The sequence below is a fragment of the Typopeltis vanoorti genome, chromosome 13, assembly GCF_054136105.1.
Source record: "Typopeltis vanoorti isolate ZY-2024b chromosome 13, IOZ_Tvanoo_1.0, whole genome shotgun sequence".
In the NCBI taxonomy this organism is placed as follows: Eukaryota; Metazoa; Arthropoda; class Arachnida; order Uropygi; family Thelyphonidae; genus Typopeltis; species Typopeltis vanoorti.
In genome coordinates this window covers 81,356,614-81,375,790 of record NC_143561.1, presented here as the reverse complement: position 1 = coordinate 81,375,790, position 19,177 = coordinate 81,356,614, and the positions used below count along the sequence as shown (strand labels likewise).

The following is a 19,177-nucleotide window of genomic DNA, read 5'->3' as shown; positions in this document are numbered from 1 at the left end:
TTCACAAATGCTCATTTGTGAAGCCACTCTCACCATGGTGTCTTCTACAGAGAATCATAGCACTATTTCCTTGATGAGCATACCAGAGACCATATTATTATTATTATTAAGAAAGACCTCCAGGGAGTCAGAGACTCATCGAGGAAGGCCACAACCAGCTAATATACTTGTTCTTGAATTCATTTACACTGCTTGCACACACATGTGCACACACACAAACAAACAACATCCAATGGCAATTCATTCCAATCATGCACCACTCTTTGAGAGAAATATCTAGATTTCATCCCCTTCTTAGCGGCATTCATTCTCGGCTTCCAAGGATGCCCGCTTGTCCTTTCCCCACCCTCCATAAATTGAAAAATTCCATCAACTGAAATCCTGTATGATCCTTTCAGAAGTTTGAAAGTCTCAATCATATCACCCATCTTTCTCCTGTTTGGTCTACAAATTCTCAATCTGTCTTCATAATCAGTATTCCACAATCTTGATATTATTTTTAACACTCTCCTTTGCACACACTCTCTCTCTCTCCAATGTATCAAAATTAAAACAGAAACCAGGAGACCAGACCTGCGCACAATAGTCCAAGTGAGATCTTATCAAGGTTCTGTAAAGAGGCAAAATGACATCCTTATAAAGTTCATTTCAGCATTGCAATTAACTTTTGAGTTGTATTTGCAATCTTTGCTACATGGCTCTTGAACTTTAACTTGCTATCTACTAACAAACCAAGAACCCTACCCTGATCAGTTTCTTCTAGAATAATTTCACCAATTTATTTATTTATTTAGCGTATGGTATAATAAAGACACATGACATCAGAATATATAAATACATATTTGTGCAGACAATAAAAATGAAACAAGTAATGCACATATACAAATATCAGGTAAAAAAAAGTCTAAAATTTTAAGTCTAGTTCAGAATAGCCAATCAAGAGCTGAAGGAGCTGCCTCAAAAAATTCTCTCAGGTCACCAGGGTACGCGCTTATGCTGCAGTTCTCCACAATGTGGCGGATGGTTTGATTTATGGCCCCACAGTCACATTGGGGTGCAGGTGATCTTCCCCACTTGTATAAGCGGTCTGCACAGATACCATGTCCTGTGCGTATCCTATTTAGGCTTTTCCGTAGGTGACGTGGAAGCTCAATCCCTTTCGGATTTTGGTTGGGAAGGATATACTTGTTCAAGTCTGGTGGCAATTTTTCTTTCCAAGTTTCTAGCCATTTTGAATTAACATTGAAATTGCTATTGAGTAGTTCTTCAGCCAGTATTAGTGGAGACCATCGGGATTTAAGGCAATTCATGTTTATATATGGGAGGTCTTCATGTATCGGCAACAGGGGATTGCTGTTTATTTTTTTGTATTCTTTTACAAGAGCATTTTGTCTGCTAAGTTCAGGTGGTGCAATATTGCTCAATGTTGGAAGCCAGTAGAGGGGGGTGGATTTGACACAACCTGTTATTGTCCTCATTGCTTCATTTATTTGTGTGTCGATTTTCTTGATATGAGGACTGTTTAGCCATACTGGTGAACAATATTCTGCCACAGGGAAGACTAAGGCCAATGTGGAGTATCGGGTAATAGCAGAAGAACCCCATGTAGAACCACACAGTTTTTGTATGATGTTATTACAGGTTCTGATCTTTAAAGAGAGTTCTCCAGATGTCTTTTGAAAGATAGTGTTCTGTTCAGGGTAACACCCAGATATTTAGGGAAATTTTGGTGCTGCAGCATTGTGTTGTTAAAGCTGACCTGAAGTTTCCTATTTGCCAATTTGGTGTTTAGGTGAAAAGAGCTAACCTCGGTCTTATTGAGGTTTGGTGTTTGTCTCCATTTATGAAAGTATTCCCCAATGGTTCTAAGGTCATTTGTGAGAACATCTTCTGTTACTTCAATGCTCTTGTGTTGGATGGCAAGGCTATGTCATCAGCATAAGCAAATTTTTTTTGACCTAGTTGTCAGTAGATCAAATGTATATAAGTTGAGTAAAATTGGTGCTAATACTGAGCCCTGTGGGAGCCCATTGTTCAACTTTCTCAGTTTGCTCATTTTGTGTTCGTCACCAATTTTGATTTCACCAATATAATACCACACTGGATATCTAATCATGCCAAAGTGCATGACTTTACATTTACTGACATCCATTTTCTGCAAGTATTGCATATTAGCTGCATTCCTGATTATCCTACCTATCTTTGCATCATCAGCAAATAGCTGTATGTCGCCTGTCAAATCCTTCCCAATATCATTAATGTACAGATTGAGAATTTGTAGACTGCAGTCACTAGCAAACAGAAGAAAGTTATGTCTTTCAGTTACATCTTTAACTGAAACACCCACTGACAACCATAATTGAATCTAATGCTCTTTGACCTTGAGTTCTTTCTATTACATGCTGCTTGAGAAAGTTGTCTCGCAACAGCTCAATAAATTCAGTTCCATTCTTCTCATGAGATTTTACTGCTACGCAATCAATGTTTGGATAAATAAAGTTCCCCATTATGATTACTCTTCTTGTGCCCATCGTCTTTATTTGGTGATGCATTTCTTCATCACTAGCAACTGATCCACAAGGTCTGTAACAACAACCCAATATGTATTTGGTCTTGTTAGTTCCACCTCACACCAGATGGCTTCAAACTCACTACCACATGAAAAACTATTACTAGTATTACAATCACAGGTTTCAACACTAACTGGATTCCAGTTATCCGATATTATTAGCTACTTTTCTCTCTCCTCTTCTGTCTATCCTTCCTAAAAATACTGTACCATTTACAGTTGATACCAGCTAGTGTGTCTGATTCTGATAGCCAGGTCTCACTAATGCCTACAATCTAAGGACGCAACATATTGATCAAAGCAACAAACTCTACCCCCCCCTTTGTTTCTGATACTCCTAGCATTCATGTATAGACATAATAAGCTACCTGCACATTCTTTTGTAGGCTCTTGTCTGTAGTCTGCGTGACACAGTTGGAAAACTTGCAGATCTCTGTTCTTCTCTAGTGCCTCATATATGCAGATATCTTTGCATACATTCGATGGGTCCTAATCAGACGAACACAAACTCAAAATCGTTCTCTTGTGATTATTTCCATGATGAGGCCCATTACCGTCATTAACACAGTTACATAACGTGTTGTTTATTATTTTAACGGTATAATAGAACACAAAAACTAAGTAAATAATTAATTTATTAACTTGATGCTGATATTTCGCTGGTATTATAACCAGCATCTTCAGAGCACAAAAACACTGTTTGTCACAATACGCGAGACTAAAAGAACATGGTGTACTTAAACAAAATTGTAGCAGCAACACAAAGACTAGAGTCCTGATTTTGGCGCCCTCTATCTGAAAAAAAAAAAAAAAAAAAAAAAAAAACGCTATCATATATTACTAGAGTCCTAGAAAAGTGCTAGTTTTTTCTTAATATGACTGTCTCCCAGATCTTTGGCAAGTTAATACAGCCATATTTGTTGAGATTTGGAGTGTGTTTTAGGGCTTCTGTCGCCTCTAAGAATAATCTCTCTGATTTATATGGGTTTCTGTGTAGTACTTTTGTGTTTTTCCAGTTGATCCTGTGTGCAGGGGTATCCAGAGCATGGTCTGCTAGGCCCGACTTCCCATAATGATAATTCCGGATGTATCGTTTATGTTCGCTGATGCGGATATTCACAGTTCTTCCTTACAGGAAGAACTGTGAATATCCGCACTGTGAATATATAATTCAGGAAGAACTGTGAATATCCGTTTAAAATAATAAACAACATGTTCGACGAACACATAAGTCTGTCCACACGTTTACAGTTACATAACGTTGCTCTTACACACATATTCTCACCATTCCTCCCATTAGAATTTAATTTCCCTGATTCTCTGTATTAGGTCTCATACCAATTATTAGTTTTTCAAGACTCCTGATACCCAACGTATTCAAGTGTAGGCCATCCCTCTTATACAAGTCCAATCTTTCCTCAAACTCGTTTCACACATCCATTCCTTCTACACAGCCTGTGCATTGAATCATTTGCTATCATATCCCTTCTTCTTAATTCATTTTTGTTATATTGAGGTAATATGCTTATGATTTTCACTTCCTTACTCTTTACTCCTGCTTCTTTCAACAACCCTTTCATTTCATCTCTCATACTGAACTTGTCACTAGGTAAGTTGTTAGTACCTACTACAATTATTATCTCATTAAGGTAGTTATTCATTATCATGTGTATTTCCGTATAATGCATTATATAATGTATAATGTGATATATTCAAGAAGTCCAAAGACGTTGCAGGAGCACATATCACTCCACATCGTTTGTAATCCACACAGCTTGGTGGTGATGGTGGGCAGAAGATGGTGTAGTTGATGATGGTTTGCTGTAGTTGGTGGATTAAGTGGTGGAGACAGAAAGTTGTAGAGTAGGTGCTCTCCCTCGATGAGTCTTTTGGCTTCTTGGAGGTGTCACATAATAATAATAAACTTGAGTTGTAACAAATCTAGAGAAATAATAGCACTTATGCCCAATCCTTTGTCATTTCATAAAGTACCATATCTAACTACCTGAAAAGAGAGCTCTATTCACTTTGAAGCAGGTTAATGGCATAGGCAGAGTCTGTTCATTTATTATATTACCTCTATGGAGTCAAAAACTCATCTCAAGCTTACTATAGGTGCTTAAAAAAAAAAAAAAGGGCTATCATACCATATTTTACTTTATTCACCATTTATGATCTCTTACCAACATTTAAAAGGTGATAAAAAGTAAACTGTACGCATACCTAATAATTCTTTTGACTGATTTGAAGTATCTCCTTTTGCTAAAGTTTGTCTTAGCCTATTAATGTCATCTTTCAACTTGGAATTTTCCATTTCAAGATCTTGCAGCTGCATATGATGGCAAAAGATTTAAAAAGAAAAGAAAAAGAAAAGAAGCTAAAATAATATATATGCATGTTTATAAAACATAGTATACTTCAAATTTTGAATCAAATCTACTTAATAATGGATTCATATTTTAACATATAAATGCAACAGGAAATATAATAAAATCATTTTATATGAAATTTTTTAGTCTTATAGTTACTAAGTTTATTTAAAATAAAGGATAAGCAAAAACAATATATATTTTTTTTGCTGTTACATTAATGACTTGTTTCAAAAATATGAGCCATTGCAATGAACAAAGAAACATCCAGAATATCAACAGTGAAGTGGAGATTATGGTATAAGTTTAGTATAAACACCATTTTGATGAATACTTGTAAAAATGACGAACTATCGAGATGAAAAAAATAACCTCTTAAGAGTCAGAGGACTCTTAATTTGTTTTAAGATACATCAAATGATGTGGCTTCTTTGATAATAAGGTTCAAAAAAATTAGTCTGAAGGTAACTTAACTATGAATCTATAGGTTTCTTACTCTATGCCATCACACAAAATCTAAAAAGCACTGAACCTGGTAATCTTTAATCAGGCAAAGGTGTGACAACAATTTGCAGAGACTTAATAGCTAACAGCTGATTTATATATTTAACGAAATGGAGACTGTAATTAATTTTAGATTGGCTCAGAGATTGGCACTTTCATTGCCCTCAAGCCTAGTATTATCAACATCTTGTATGTGTATGCACGTACACACAACTAGCTCAGCCAGTAATGATGTCGTCCTTTGCTTGAAAAAGACTAGGTCAAAACAGATAACTGAGCAGAGACCATGCGACTGACAAACACAAAAGATATAGAGAGATATGATTAACTAGTATATCTTAGCATCAATGAGTTTTGAATGAAGCTATGTTAGCTATTTGGTTAGGAAAGGTGCTGAGCACAAGAGCTAGAAGATCGAGAAGGTGAAGACTGTAAATCTCCTGCCACACTATGACAGATGCAAATTGAGGAGGAGGAGAGCAGTGACAGCAAAAGAATCAATAGGAAAGGTCGTGCAAAAAAATGATGTAAGATTTGTGTATTTGAAGGAAAGAAGGATTTGTATAATGCTTATGGACTGCATCTAAATAGTTTTAGTTTAAGGTGTCTAGAGAGAGAGAGAGAGAGAGAGAGATCTCTGTTCATCAAGCATGCTGAAGTGCAAAATCAGGAAAACTTAAGAAATTAGGGTGGAAGCAGATGAGTATGTATTAATGCGCCCATTAGGTGAGCGAGTGTGAGAATGACCAAGTGCACAATCTAGTCTCGAAAGCAAAAATACTGAATAGGGTAGTCAATTCAAGAAGTACAGGTGGGTGGGGGGCCTAAAGGGATGCCCAGTTTCTATATACTAATGCCAGAAGTATTAGGAATAAGAGGAAGGAGTTTTGGGCACTGGTTAGTGCAACCTCACCAAGTTACAGCCATTAGTGAAACTTGGCTAACAGCAAATGATGTAATTACAGGGATAGAATTTGAAGGGTTAGAATTTTCAGGGAAGATAGAGAAGATAGGATGGGAATAGGGGTACTGCTGATGATAGTGGATGAATTGCAGACAAAAAGAATAGGAGATAGGTGGGAGGGTGGCTGTTCATTTGAAGCAGTCTGGTGTGAGATCAAAGCCAGTAAGACAAAATATATAGTTGGTTGTATGCTATAGGCCTGTGAAATTCAGGGATGATCCAGAAGACATGCATCGGCCAATTAGTACAATGAGTGCAGGTCAAGTGATTATTATGGGAGATTTCAACTATGGAGATGCAGACTGGAAGGAAGAAAGATCACATGACAGAAAGGAAATGGAATTTATATACCTACTATAATTACTTGAGGCAACATGTGATGAAGGAGAGTTGGGATGCAAGTACTGGATCAGAAGAGCTATCCACAGTGGCCACATTGTGTCCACTTGGCAAAAGTGACCATGAGGTCTTGATATGAGAGCATGTAAAGCATGAAGAATATTCTGTCAAGAAGGGTTATATGTGGAATTATAAGGCAGGTGATTAAGCATAGGAGGAAGCTTGAATGTGCATTTGTCATAATTACCTGAGGATGATAGTAATGCATCAGAACTATTTAAGGGATATCTAGAGGAAATAATATTAAATTGCATATCTAAGGTGAGGAGGGTAATTCAGGTAAGAGTTAGATGGTTGAGTGACATCTTCAAGCATGAGCTGCAGAAGAATAAAATGCTGAGGATGGTATATAAGGAGAAATGTGACCAGCAAGCTCATGAACAGTAGCATGGATAGGCAAGAAAGGTGACCAGCATGATAAGGAAGACAAAATAAGATTACGAGAAGAATCTAGCCAAGCAGGCCAAAGGAAATCCCAAAGAGTTCTTTTATTTGGCAAATAAGAGGAAGAATGACTATGGAAGATTAACTTTAATGAGTGAATGTTGATGGTGACGATGTGACAGAAGCAAATAAAATAGTTGAGTTATTGAATGACCACTTTGCAAGGGAATGTCATCCAAGTGAAGTTATTGATGTAACATATGTGATGGAGACTAATGTGGAAACAGAATAGGTTGAATTGGAGGTTCTTAGGATATTGCAGAATCTCAACGTAAATACAGCTGTGGAATTAGACGGGATATCAGCCTGGGTTTTGCAAGAATGTGCAAGTGAACTGGCAATACCTCTGACTAGGCTCTTTAACTCTCAGCTCTGATAGAGTTCCAAGGTAGCAGAGAGGGCAAAGCAATTCTCTTATATCAGGGATGTTCTAAGACTGTTACTGCAGTCTTAGAACCTCCAGAACCTGACAGATATTGAATTATATCATTCAATACCTGTCAATTTATCGAATGATATAATCTATATTATTTTCATTCTTTAACGTGTAGCACAGAAACATCAAGAGTAATATGCAAGAACCCCAATAGCAGTGTACAGACAATGGCTGCTTTTTCTGTATTGAAGTGTTCCCATATTTCTATTGCACTGACTGAATGGTTTCTGGATTCCAGTAGAGAAGCCACATTAAATGAATCATAAGTAACCAAGTTTATTTTTATGGAACCATGACCAGATGCAGTTCTGTTTCAGCTAATAAACTTCAGAATTTACAAGAATGTTATTTGCATTCTTTTATTAATTTTTTATTTGTGCTTCCTGTTTTCTATCTCATTAACAAAGTGGCTGTGACCATATGTTTAACAAAAGTTTCTCCTTACCTGTAGAACATAATGATTGTATTTAAGGTACATATAGGTAGTTTAAGAACTGCCTCTATGCATGCACACACAAACAACAATAGATGTAAAATAAGATGCAGTAATCATATTTTACATTTCTTGAATCTCCAAATAACACTTTTTCATGCCCCCCCCCCCCATGAACTTATTTCATCTGCTAGTTGTGTTATCATGCAAGGAAACTTTTTTTTATCAGGATTTAAGTTATGTGAAAGAGACAAGAACAACTCTCATAAAACAGTGTCCGCGGGGTTAGCCTAGTGGCTTTGCGCTTCGCTACCATATGCCTGGGGAAGGAGTGTCCTGGGTTCGATTCCTGTCGCCAACGTGAGGAGCTTAAGGATCTTCCTCAGCCATAGCCAAGTTAGCCAATCTTGGGGGTGGACAGCAGGGTTCCCCCCCCCCAGATCATCTGGGGTTTTTCATCCCGCAAGCAGGTAAACTGGCCCCGTGAACACACACGGATCTACAGCCATAAATACTTAACCCTCCATGAGGGGGCTCAACCTGCTCCAATAGGGACGGAGGAGAAAAGGGAGGAGACTCCATATGAATAACTAAATAAAACAGTTATATGATACTTCTTTAGCAAAGATTTGTTTCCTAAGTGAGCTAGAATAGCAGAAAAAATGGAAAGAGCAGAATTTGCATAGTTTGTAATAAAAGGGAAAGACACCTAACATGAGCTGCCCACAAGCATGAGCTACAGAAGAATAAAATGCTGAGGATGGTATATAAGGAGAAATGTGACCAGCAAGCTCATGAACAGTACTTATTCTATTCTATCTAAAGCTAGACAGGCTAACCAAAAAAGCAGTAGAAGTGATAAAATTTCATAATTCCAGGAGATGATGATATAAAGATTAACAAAACAAGTTACTGCTCTGCTTCAATTGCTGGAAATAGATAGAATAAATGTTTGTACTTCTTTGGAACTTATGTTATCATGTGCTTTATTTTTAACTGTTGATATTAACTTACCCATCAAACCACTGTCTATCATCACACACCCATAACTATTACATATGTATATACATACTGCAATGCTTTGAAAATATCCAGGATTTTATGAGATAGCCAAGGCCATGTAGTAAGTGTATTATAGCTATGTCAACGTAGGTCAGTGGCCAAGTGTTTATTTTGTAGGAGGCATGAAAAAGTTAGGCAAATTTACTATTATTTTTACATAACACCTCTAGGGAGTCTAAAGACTCATCGAGGGAGGGCACCTACTCTACAACTCTCTGTCTCTCTCCACCAACAGCAACTACCTTCATCCTCTACACCAAATCCATCTACAGCTGACTACCACCACTAGTATTCATTTAGTAAATCATTTCATTACTAACTGTATACATGATTTTCATTTTTAGATACACTCAGCATGTGTAATTATGCTTTTCATTACTATTACCATAAAAATCTTACTGAAGCCTGTTCTTTGATTTCTTAAAAAAAAAGATATTTTATCTGGAGATTTGAAAGAAGCATATTAGATTACATGGTTTCTTCCCATTCTGAAACATCTAGGCAACTATCAACTGTGTAAGCAAAAACAAAATTCCGCCCAAAAGAATGGTGAAACTGATAACAATAGATAGATAATGTGCAAAATTATCAGACCTATGTGAAACTTACACAATGGATGAGCATTATTTACCATAATCATCGGCAATCAGGAAAATAGGATGTAAATTCAAAACATGTACTTTGAATATTTAAAACTATGACAGTAAATGAATATATATGAAGTGAACAGTAATTCACCTATCTCTAGACAAATGACAAGAAGAAGCTTAGTGAATCTCAAGTGGTTGCACTGGATATCTCCAAAGTTGATCGGGTTGAGTACAAAGGCCTACTAGGCAAACTTCCATCATTTGGTCTATCCTGGGACTTCCTTGATTGCCAACTATCTGTCTGGATGCACACAATGTGTGATGATGGATGGTTTGTTATCCTCTCACCATTCAACTAATGCTGGGGTTCCACAAGGTTCTGTTCTCTTACCAACCCTCTTCCTTCTATATATGAATGACTAACTTCAGCTAACCTCAAACCCAATACATAGTTTTGCAGATGACAGTACATTGCATTCTTCCCTTTCATTGATAAATCTTATTCTACATGAATCACCTCAACCTACAGAACATTAACCTCTAATGCTTTCAATTCTGATCGTCAAGCCATTCTCCAATGGAGTTCAGATAACCTTATCAATACCAGCAAAACCTAGTTCTGCCTTATTTCTCACAAAAATTTTGAAACATTTTCTCCTAGTATTACCTTTGAGAACACTGAAATTTCCAGACAAGATGAGGTTTCTCTTCTTGGAATCACCCTGACATCATGCTTCTCCTGGCATAAACACATCATAACTGTTGTCTCCTCAGCTTCCAAAAAACTAGGATTTCTCTTTCGCTCAAGACATTACTTCACCTCTGAACAGCTGCTAACCTTATACAAATCAAAAATATGCCCAGCTATTGAATACTACTTTCACATTTGGAGTGGGTCCCCCCCCCCCCACCGCCATAAGAACTCTCTTGAAATGCTTAACTCAATACAGAGGAGGGCAATTAGATTGATTAATAACCCATCTCTTACTAACTCATGCCACCCACTTTCGTACAGGAGCTTGGTTTCTGCAATATGTGTATTTTATAAATATTTCCGTGGCAGATGCTCATATGAAATAGCATCAATAATTCCCTCACTCATTACTAAGTCCATTGGAACACATGTGGCTGCCACCCAACATCCCTCCACAGCACACCTTGAAACCCACAGAACAAGTTTCTTTACCTCCTCATTCATCCCTGCTACTGTTGTATTCTGGAGACTTCTCCAATATAGAGGCTTTTAAATCAAATGTAAACAAGTTTCTCCTTTCCCAACCCACTACCCATATACAGTACTAACATACTATAGGTTGATTAACCAACCTCTTGTGTATGGGCTGAACATAATAATAATAAATTAACTAATCAAGGAACATTAAAGCTGAAGAAGGATAATTAACTAGCAGTATCTGATCAACATAATTCTCTGGAATATATCCGACAAGAACTCACTCTGATGGATTCTCTAATAAACTTTTCTCCTTTAGGAGATTCCTCTTCTTTTGTTTCAAGATTTTCCAGCTTCTTCTCTAGTCTAACCTTTTCAGATTCCACTGTTTTTAATTTTTGTTGTAATTTCAGTACTAAAGAAATATCCACTGCTTCTTTTGTTTCTTCTTCCATTTCCCCCTGTAAGACACAAAAAAAAATATTGGAATATTATGGTCGACAAGAAACTATCAAGCATATTTTATAAGGTGCAATTAATAAATAATTTGGTTAATCAAACATCCAATGTTTTCTGCAGTGAAAGTCACAGATAATAATTTATTATTATTATTAATTATTACTATTATCCTAAAACCCCATGGAGTCACAGACTCATCTAGGAGGTCCCTTTTGTCATACACACATCTGATCATACCATGCCTTAAACACACTCAAATTCTCTACAGACACCACGATGTTCTCAGGCAATGCAATCCAATCATTCACAACTCTCCATACAAAAAACCTGCTTCTCGCTCCCCTGCTCATGCCCTCCTTATACAGCTTCCAGGGATGACCTCTTGTTCTCCCCAAATCTCCCACCATTTTATGAAAAACCTCTTCAACACTGATCCTATAACAACCCCTTACCAACTTGTATGTCTCTATCATATCACCCCCTCTTCTTTCTATCCACTAGACTCTGACAACTGCAGGTTTCAACCTTTCTTCATATTCAACATTCCATGTCAGAATGTTGAATATGATCAGAAAGTATCAGAAACTATTTTGGTCGATTGCCTCCGGACCTTCTCCAACATCTCTTCAACCTTTGAAAACTAGGTATCCAAATCTGTGCATAGTAGACAATATGTGGCTTATAATAAATTTAGTTTAATCCTTTATCCAAGTATAAGCAAACAAAGTTTGTGTCTGAAGTATCTTCAGGACTGAGGCAACTCATGGTAAAAGCGGACCAAGCTCTCATCACTACTTGTCTTAGTATCTCCCATAATGCATAGCACATCTCCTTGCAGACATGTGCTATGCATTATGGGAGATGTGCTATGCATTATGCACATCTCCTTGCAGACATGTATAATGCTATGCATTAAGGGAAGGGCCACTACCCAGACCAGTTTCAACCTTTATTGAGGTCTCGTCAGTGGGAGCCAGACCCAGAGGTGGTGATACTAAGGTGGAAGCAATGGAGAAGTCATATTTACCTACATGAGTTGTCAAAAGGTGTCTCACCTTATTATTTGGCAACTTGTATAGGTCAATGCCATCCTCTCATAATCATCATTTTTGCTGGCTACACATATCAAACGAACTTCCTAGTTTTTTTTTTTTTTTTTTAAAGCTTCATTAGCTAACTGCTGCTCATACTGAACTTTTGCTATCCTTATGAACTGAGTCACCCTCCTTGCCTATTCTTTGTATTCCTCATGGCCTTGATTATCACCACTTCTCTTATGCTGCCTCTTGCCTCCATAATGCCTTTTTTCTCTGTATTGCATACAGAGTGATTTATCTACCTTATTTAACCTTCTGACCTTTGGAATACATTTAGACATTGCTTCTACTAGATAGTTCTTGAATATCACCCAAGCAGCGTTGATCACCTTTCCACCCAACTCCCCATTCCATGCTACAGCTACAAGTCTCCTGAGCTTCTCGTAATCACTAACCTTGTAGTTAGTTCCACATATACCCTTTCCTCAAAGAAGTTCTTACATGGTTGGCAACCACCCAGGTAATCACTTCATGGTCTCACCAACTGGAGGGAGATTTGACACTTCATTTATAATAACATCCTCTCATGAGATGAGCAAATCCAAAATCCTCAATCCTTGAGTGCCCTCTGTTACATACTACCTGAGGTAGTTGTCCCTCAAAAACTCAAGAAACTCATTTTCTTTATTTCTGGTTGCTATCTTGTCATTCTATTTTATATTACCATAATTAAAATCAATCATAATGATCACCCTTTTCAAATTTTCTTGGCTAATTATAAATTTCTGGTCACTACCCTCCACGTTACCAGGTCTATAGCAACATTCAGTGAAGTATTTCATTCTATTCACCCCTATCTCACACCACACTCTACTCCCTCAAAATCACAACCACTATTTCCCCCTTGCATCTCTGCCTTATATGGACATGACTTTTTCTATCATCAATAGAAAACCTCTACCTCCCTTTTTACCCTTTCTATCTTCATGAAATACATCATACCCTTCCATATCTCATCCTGTCAGGATATCATCCTCATCCAACCATGTCTCACTTATTCCAACAATTTTTGGGTGAATGAACTCAATCAATGCAACCATTTCATTTCCCTTGTTTCTGATACTTCTAGCATTCATATACAAACATAACAGCTCCTTCCTGGATCTATAACAAGTTTCACTGATATCACTTATGAGATGTGACTTCGCCATACTTTCTTCGAGCCATTTCTTTTTTCTTCTTACTCATCCCAGAACCTTTTTCAAATCCAACTGTTTTTCCCTACATCTCAGGTCATCCCCTTTATTTATTGGTTTCACTATTTATAATTTCACAATTATAAATAGGGAAACCAATCAAAACAAATAAGTAGTCTATGTACACTAAGATAGGACTTGGAAGTTGTTATGACGTGAAGGGAAACCAGGCTTCTCTGTCATATGCTAATCGACGGATCTCTGATGCAGAGAGTTTGGGGGAAACAGGGAGAATATTGCTGATATATTTCCAATATGGAGTTTGGGGTCTGCCTCTTTTTCTTTTTCCATCTGTAGGGGGCATAGAGGATCAGAGCAGCAAAGGGTACAGAGGGTGGATGTCTGGGTTGGTGGCCGAGCCATTTTATTTGGTTTCTTTGAACAGTGCTGACTAGAGGATCTTGCTGGGTTTCACCTAATATATAGTAGAATTGGGAATGTGGTCTTCCCAGGAGTAATCCAGGATATTTCTTAGACAAGTAGTTCCAAAGCGATTTATAATATTGGTTGCTGCTTTTGTTGAGATGTTCCAGGTCTGGAAGGCGTACAGAAAGATAGACTGGCTGGTGCACTTGTAAAGATGAATCTTTGTCTCCTTTGAAATGAGGCTCGACTTCCATACTTTATTAAGACTTCTGTGGAACTGAAGTGCTTTCTGTTTTCTTGTTTTAATGTCTGTTAAGGAGTCTGAGATGTGTGATCCAAAGTATACAAAGTCCTCTACTTCTTCAAGGTGATCATTTTGATTTATATAGATGTGCCCATCTATCTGATATTTTAATATCTTTGTTTTTTGGGAGTTTATTTTTAGTCCAAATATTTCTGTGGTTCTCCTAAGGCTGTTGAAGTGGTTTTGGGCATCTGTAATGTTGGAGTCAATGAGGACTATATCATCTGCAAAGTTCAGTCTTCAAGGTACATCTGTGTGTGTGTATATATATATATATATATATATATATATATATATATATATATATATATAAGTCTTTGATAAGGATTCCAGATTTAACTTGCATTAATTTAAAAATATAGTCAATCACTATGATGAAGAGATATGGTGCCAGAGTATCTCCCTGTAGGACTCCTATGGTGATGGGAAAACTGTCTGTTTTGTCTCCATTAACTAGTACTGTGGCTTGATATCCCTGGTAGGGTGCCTTGATTGCCCTGATAAGTTTAGGTGGAATGCCATAAAGTTTGAGCGTTTCCCATAGTTGTTCCCAGTCAACAGAAACTTTAATAAATGCTTTAGTAAAGTTCAAAAGCAATGGTAGAGTCTTATCCTTTGAACCTTCTATTAGTCTTCTGATGCAGTGAATGTGTTCTAGAGTACCACGTTTTTTTGAGGAATCCAGCCTGGTTTGTACGAAGTAATGGAGTTATATGTGGTTCAAGTCTATTTAATATCATTCTATTGTAGATTTTTAGTGGAGTAGAGAGGATTGCGATTCCTCTGTAGTTTAGGTTACCCTTTTTTGGAATTGGTATTATTAGACCCTATTTCCGTAGAGGAAAGTGCAAAGTTGTTCTTTGATATCTGTAGAGCAGTGCTTTAAAGCCTCAACTGTGATGTCATCTGTTCCTGGTGATTTTCCTGCTTTTTGTTGTTCAAGGGCCATTGTTGAACTCCTGCATGGTGAAATCGTCATAGTTGATGCTAAGAGTTTCCGATACTATGGTTTTCGAGATGAAATCAATGTTTGGGGTTGGCATGTTTAGAAGAGTTTGGAAGTGTGCATTCTATTCATCAAGTTCTTCAGTCTTGTTTTCAAACGATGTTCCATCTTTTTTCTCGATTCTCAATACTCTGGGTTTTTCTTTCTGCTGTGCTCAAGGACTTCGCCATTTTGCAAGTTTCTCTTGTTTTGCGCAATTTTTGACAGTTTTATCCCTTGACAGACGTTCCTTCCCTTATTTATTAATAATATTTCAGAACCATTTTTTGAGATTACTTTCAGGTTAACCAAATACAGCAAAACTAACTATATTCAAAATCAGCAGATGATATTAAGGCACATCCAGTATTATGGCTGGGATAAAATATTAACAAGATACAATTTGTTTCTCATATAGCTAAGTGTAATATGCTAACTTCATGTGTATGGGCTGAAGATAATTATTAACCTTGTTCTCTTGCATTGTGTTTGCACATTATGATTCTGCTCTTCAATGACTTATTTCATTCTTCCTTTGTCTACTTTTAATTTTTTTTAATTATATTCATTTTTTTTAAATGAATATCTTTGAATTATTATTTACTTTGTATTATTATCACCTGAGACTACAGGGAGTCAAGAACTCATTGAGGAAGATCATACATCACCTACATCAGCTGTCATACCTTCATGAGCTCATTCACACTACACGCATTCTCTACTTCAACAGGCAAACTGTTCCACTCACCCACTGCTCTCTGAGAGAAAAATATAGCTCTCACTCCTTTCTTAATCATACAAAAACATGCACAGATGCCCCATTGTTCTCTCCTAACTTCTATATAACAAAACATTTCATCAGTTAATATCCTATAATGCCCTTTCAGAAGAGCATTATAAGATATCATTCTTCTTTCTTCTGTTTACCAGTGTCTTCAGTCTATATTCTTTCAACCTGACACCATACATTCCCTAATTCTGATATAATCTTTGTAACTCTTTTCTGCACCCTTACATCAGCTTTTCTATTTCCGTTGGAAACCAAGAGAATGTCAGGTACAAATCTCTGCAAAGTAGTCCAAGTGCAGTATTTCAAGCCTTGTAGAGAAGTAAAATGACTTTCTTATCTTTACATGTCAATGTTTTCCTTCAGCATTGCAATTATCCTTTGACATGTATTTGCAACTTTTGCTATGTAACCTTGATAAGTCCACCATAACGCCAAGATCCTTAACCTCATCAGTTTATCCAAGCATAATCCTACCAATATAATATACCATTGGAGATCTTATCATGCCAAAAGTTAAAGATGCATCCTTTATCCCAGTGTAAAGCAAACAAAGTTTGCATATGAAGTAACTTCACGACTGGGCTACTTGTGTGTATATATATATAGGCTAATGACTTCACATCAATTGCCTTAGTATCTCATAATGCAAGGCATTATATTGCATATCCTTACAGACATGTCTAATGCTATGCTTTATGGGAGGGGGCCACTACCCAGACTGGTTTCACCTTTATTAAAGTCTCATCGGTGGGAGACAGACCAGAAGAGATACCAAGGTTAAAGTAATGCAGAAGTCCTATAAAATACTAAAATTACTAAAATACTCTGGATTAGAGAAAGATGAAAGTTTTCCATGACTATTAGTCCATGTCCTTAAACTATTATTATTAGCTTTGCTCTTTTTTCCAAATTTTTTCTAAGCATTTTTATATGTCTAATCATTTCCTACTTTGAGATCACTGACTGATTACTGCTAGAATCTGATCTGGGAAATTCCCAGAATCTGGTAAATATGTGACTTCTGCATTACTTCAAAAGTGATATCTCTTCTGAGTCTGCTCCTACAGATGACACCTCAATGAAGGTTGAAACTGGTCTGGGAATTGTGGCCCTTCCCATAATGCATTGCATTATACTTGTCAGTAAGGATATTTGCTTGTCTGTAAGGATATTTGCATTATGGGATACTAAGGCAACTGGTGTGGAGTCATTAGCCTCTAAATATAAGTAGCCTACTTGTGAAACTACTTTGCACCCAAACTTTGTTTGCTTACACTTGGATTAAGGAAGAAACCAAGAATATATAATTTCTTGGCATCTAATTTATATAACCAAGTGAAAAAAAAAAAAAACTTTCAACATTTATGTGCAGAATATTTTAGTATTAAAGTGTAATGCCTTTAGACTACATGTATATGAAAATATGACTTCTGCATTACTTCAACCTTGGTATCACTTCTAGGTCTGGCTCCCATTGATGAGACCTCAATAAAGGTCAGAACTGGTCTGGGTAGTGGCCAGTCCATAATTCATAGCATTTTAGTTGTTGGTAAGGATATGTGCTATGCATTATGGGATACTAAGGCAACTAATATGATGTCATTAGCCTCTTTATACAAGTAACCCAGCCATGAAGTTACTTCATATGCAAACTTTGGTGCTTACACTTGGATAATGGATGAAACCAAGAATACAATTTTTTGGCATCTTTATCTTATAGTATAGATAAGGGAAAAAACTTTCAGCAATTATCATGCCAAAGTGCATAACTTCGCACTTACTAAACTGAACTGATAGCCATTATCATCCACTCTATTGAAGTAATTCTGTAAGTGCTGTATGTCAGTAGCATTCAATTGCTCTGCCTTTGAATCTGCAAAAAGTTGAACAGCTTCTGTCAGGTCCTTCCCAATATTACTTCAATGCATAAATAAATTGTACAACAGTGGTGTGAAGACTGATTCCAGTAGCATACCACTGGTCACCTTAAATATGGTAGATTTGCACCACTTTTTCAAGTCATCAATTCATATTCCAATCTCATATTCTCCAATTTATACAACAACCTTTCGTGTAGTATCCTATCAAATATCTTAGCAATGTGAAATGGTATTACAGTCTATCCATTCCCTTTATCCTACTCAGTTGAGACATTACCCCCCCCCCTCTCATGCTGTTCTTTGCAAAGTACATCTTGTCTGTCAATATATTTCCATATTGGCTAGTTGGCCAAGTAGTTAGCATGCCTGCTCTCCAACCAACAAGGTCGCAGGTTAAAATCCCACTGTGGGCATGGATGCTTGTGATTGTCCTACCTAGTGTACTGCTATAACCTTTCATATGGTGCAGTATGACCTTTGCAGTCCTTGTGCCATTAAAAACCATAAATCATCATCACCCATTCATATGTGAATTCTTACCAACTTCTCTGAAATCTTTGTCACCACTCCAAAGGCCTAGTTGCTCAAACACCACTGTCAAAGGCCTGGCCAATTTGGTTGAAGTTTCCTTTAGCATACATGCTGATATTCTATCTGTCCTTATTACTAAATTCTTATCCAGATTATATAACAGCTCTTGAAACTCCTTTTTATGCACTTCTATCTCTTCAACAAGTTTATTAGTAGCCCTGCTCACCATTTCGCACACATCAGGTTGACAGATGTTATCGAAGTGGATACTCATTATTTGAACAATCTCGTCTGCTTCTGACACAAGGATACCATCTGCATGAACTAAAGCTATTGCTATTTTTTCCATATTGTTTTTCTTCTTTTAATCAAAGCATGATGATAAAATTCTTTTGAGTTGAGCTCGCAGCCAATTTCTTTTCATACACCAATTTAGCTTTCCATGCAATACTTGTAACTTTTCTGGCATGTTCTTTATTCACTTCACAACTCCTCATACTCTCATGACATTCTTTCCACATAATCATCATCATCAAATTCCTGACATGTACCCTCACAACAGGTGTACAGGATATGATAGTACTACATGAAAAATTTACATCATTACTAACTTCCTATCTACAATTTT

The 19,177-nt window shown here is 36.9% G+C and overlaps 1 protein-coding gene across 3 annotated transcripts in view; it reads right to left on the bottom strand.

The window, feature by feature from the left end:
- The window catches only part of didum (dilute class unconventional myosin), a 696,374-nt gene that overhangs the window by 248,799 nt on the left and 428,398 nt on the right, over window positions 1-19,177 (bottom strand). For all 3 annotated transcript variants that reach the window (XM_090402302.1, XM_090402303.1, XM_090402304.1), the window contains 2 exons: window positions 11,226-11,402; window positions 4,793-4,898 (listed from right to left, as the gene is read on the bottom strand). In XM_090402302.1, coding sequence (XP_090258428.1) covers window positions 4,793-4,898; window positions 11,226-11,402 — 283 coding nt within the window. The remainder of the gene's footprint in view (window positions 1-4,792; window positions 4,899-11,225; window positions 11,403-19,177) is intronic.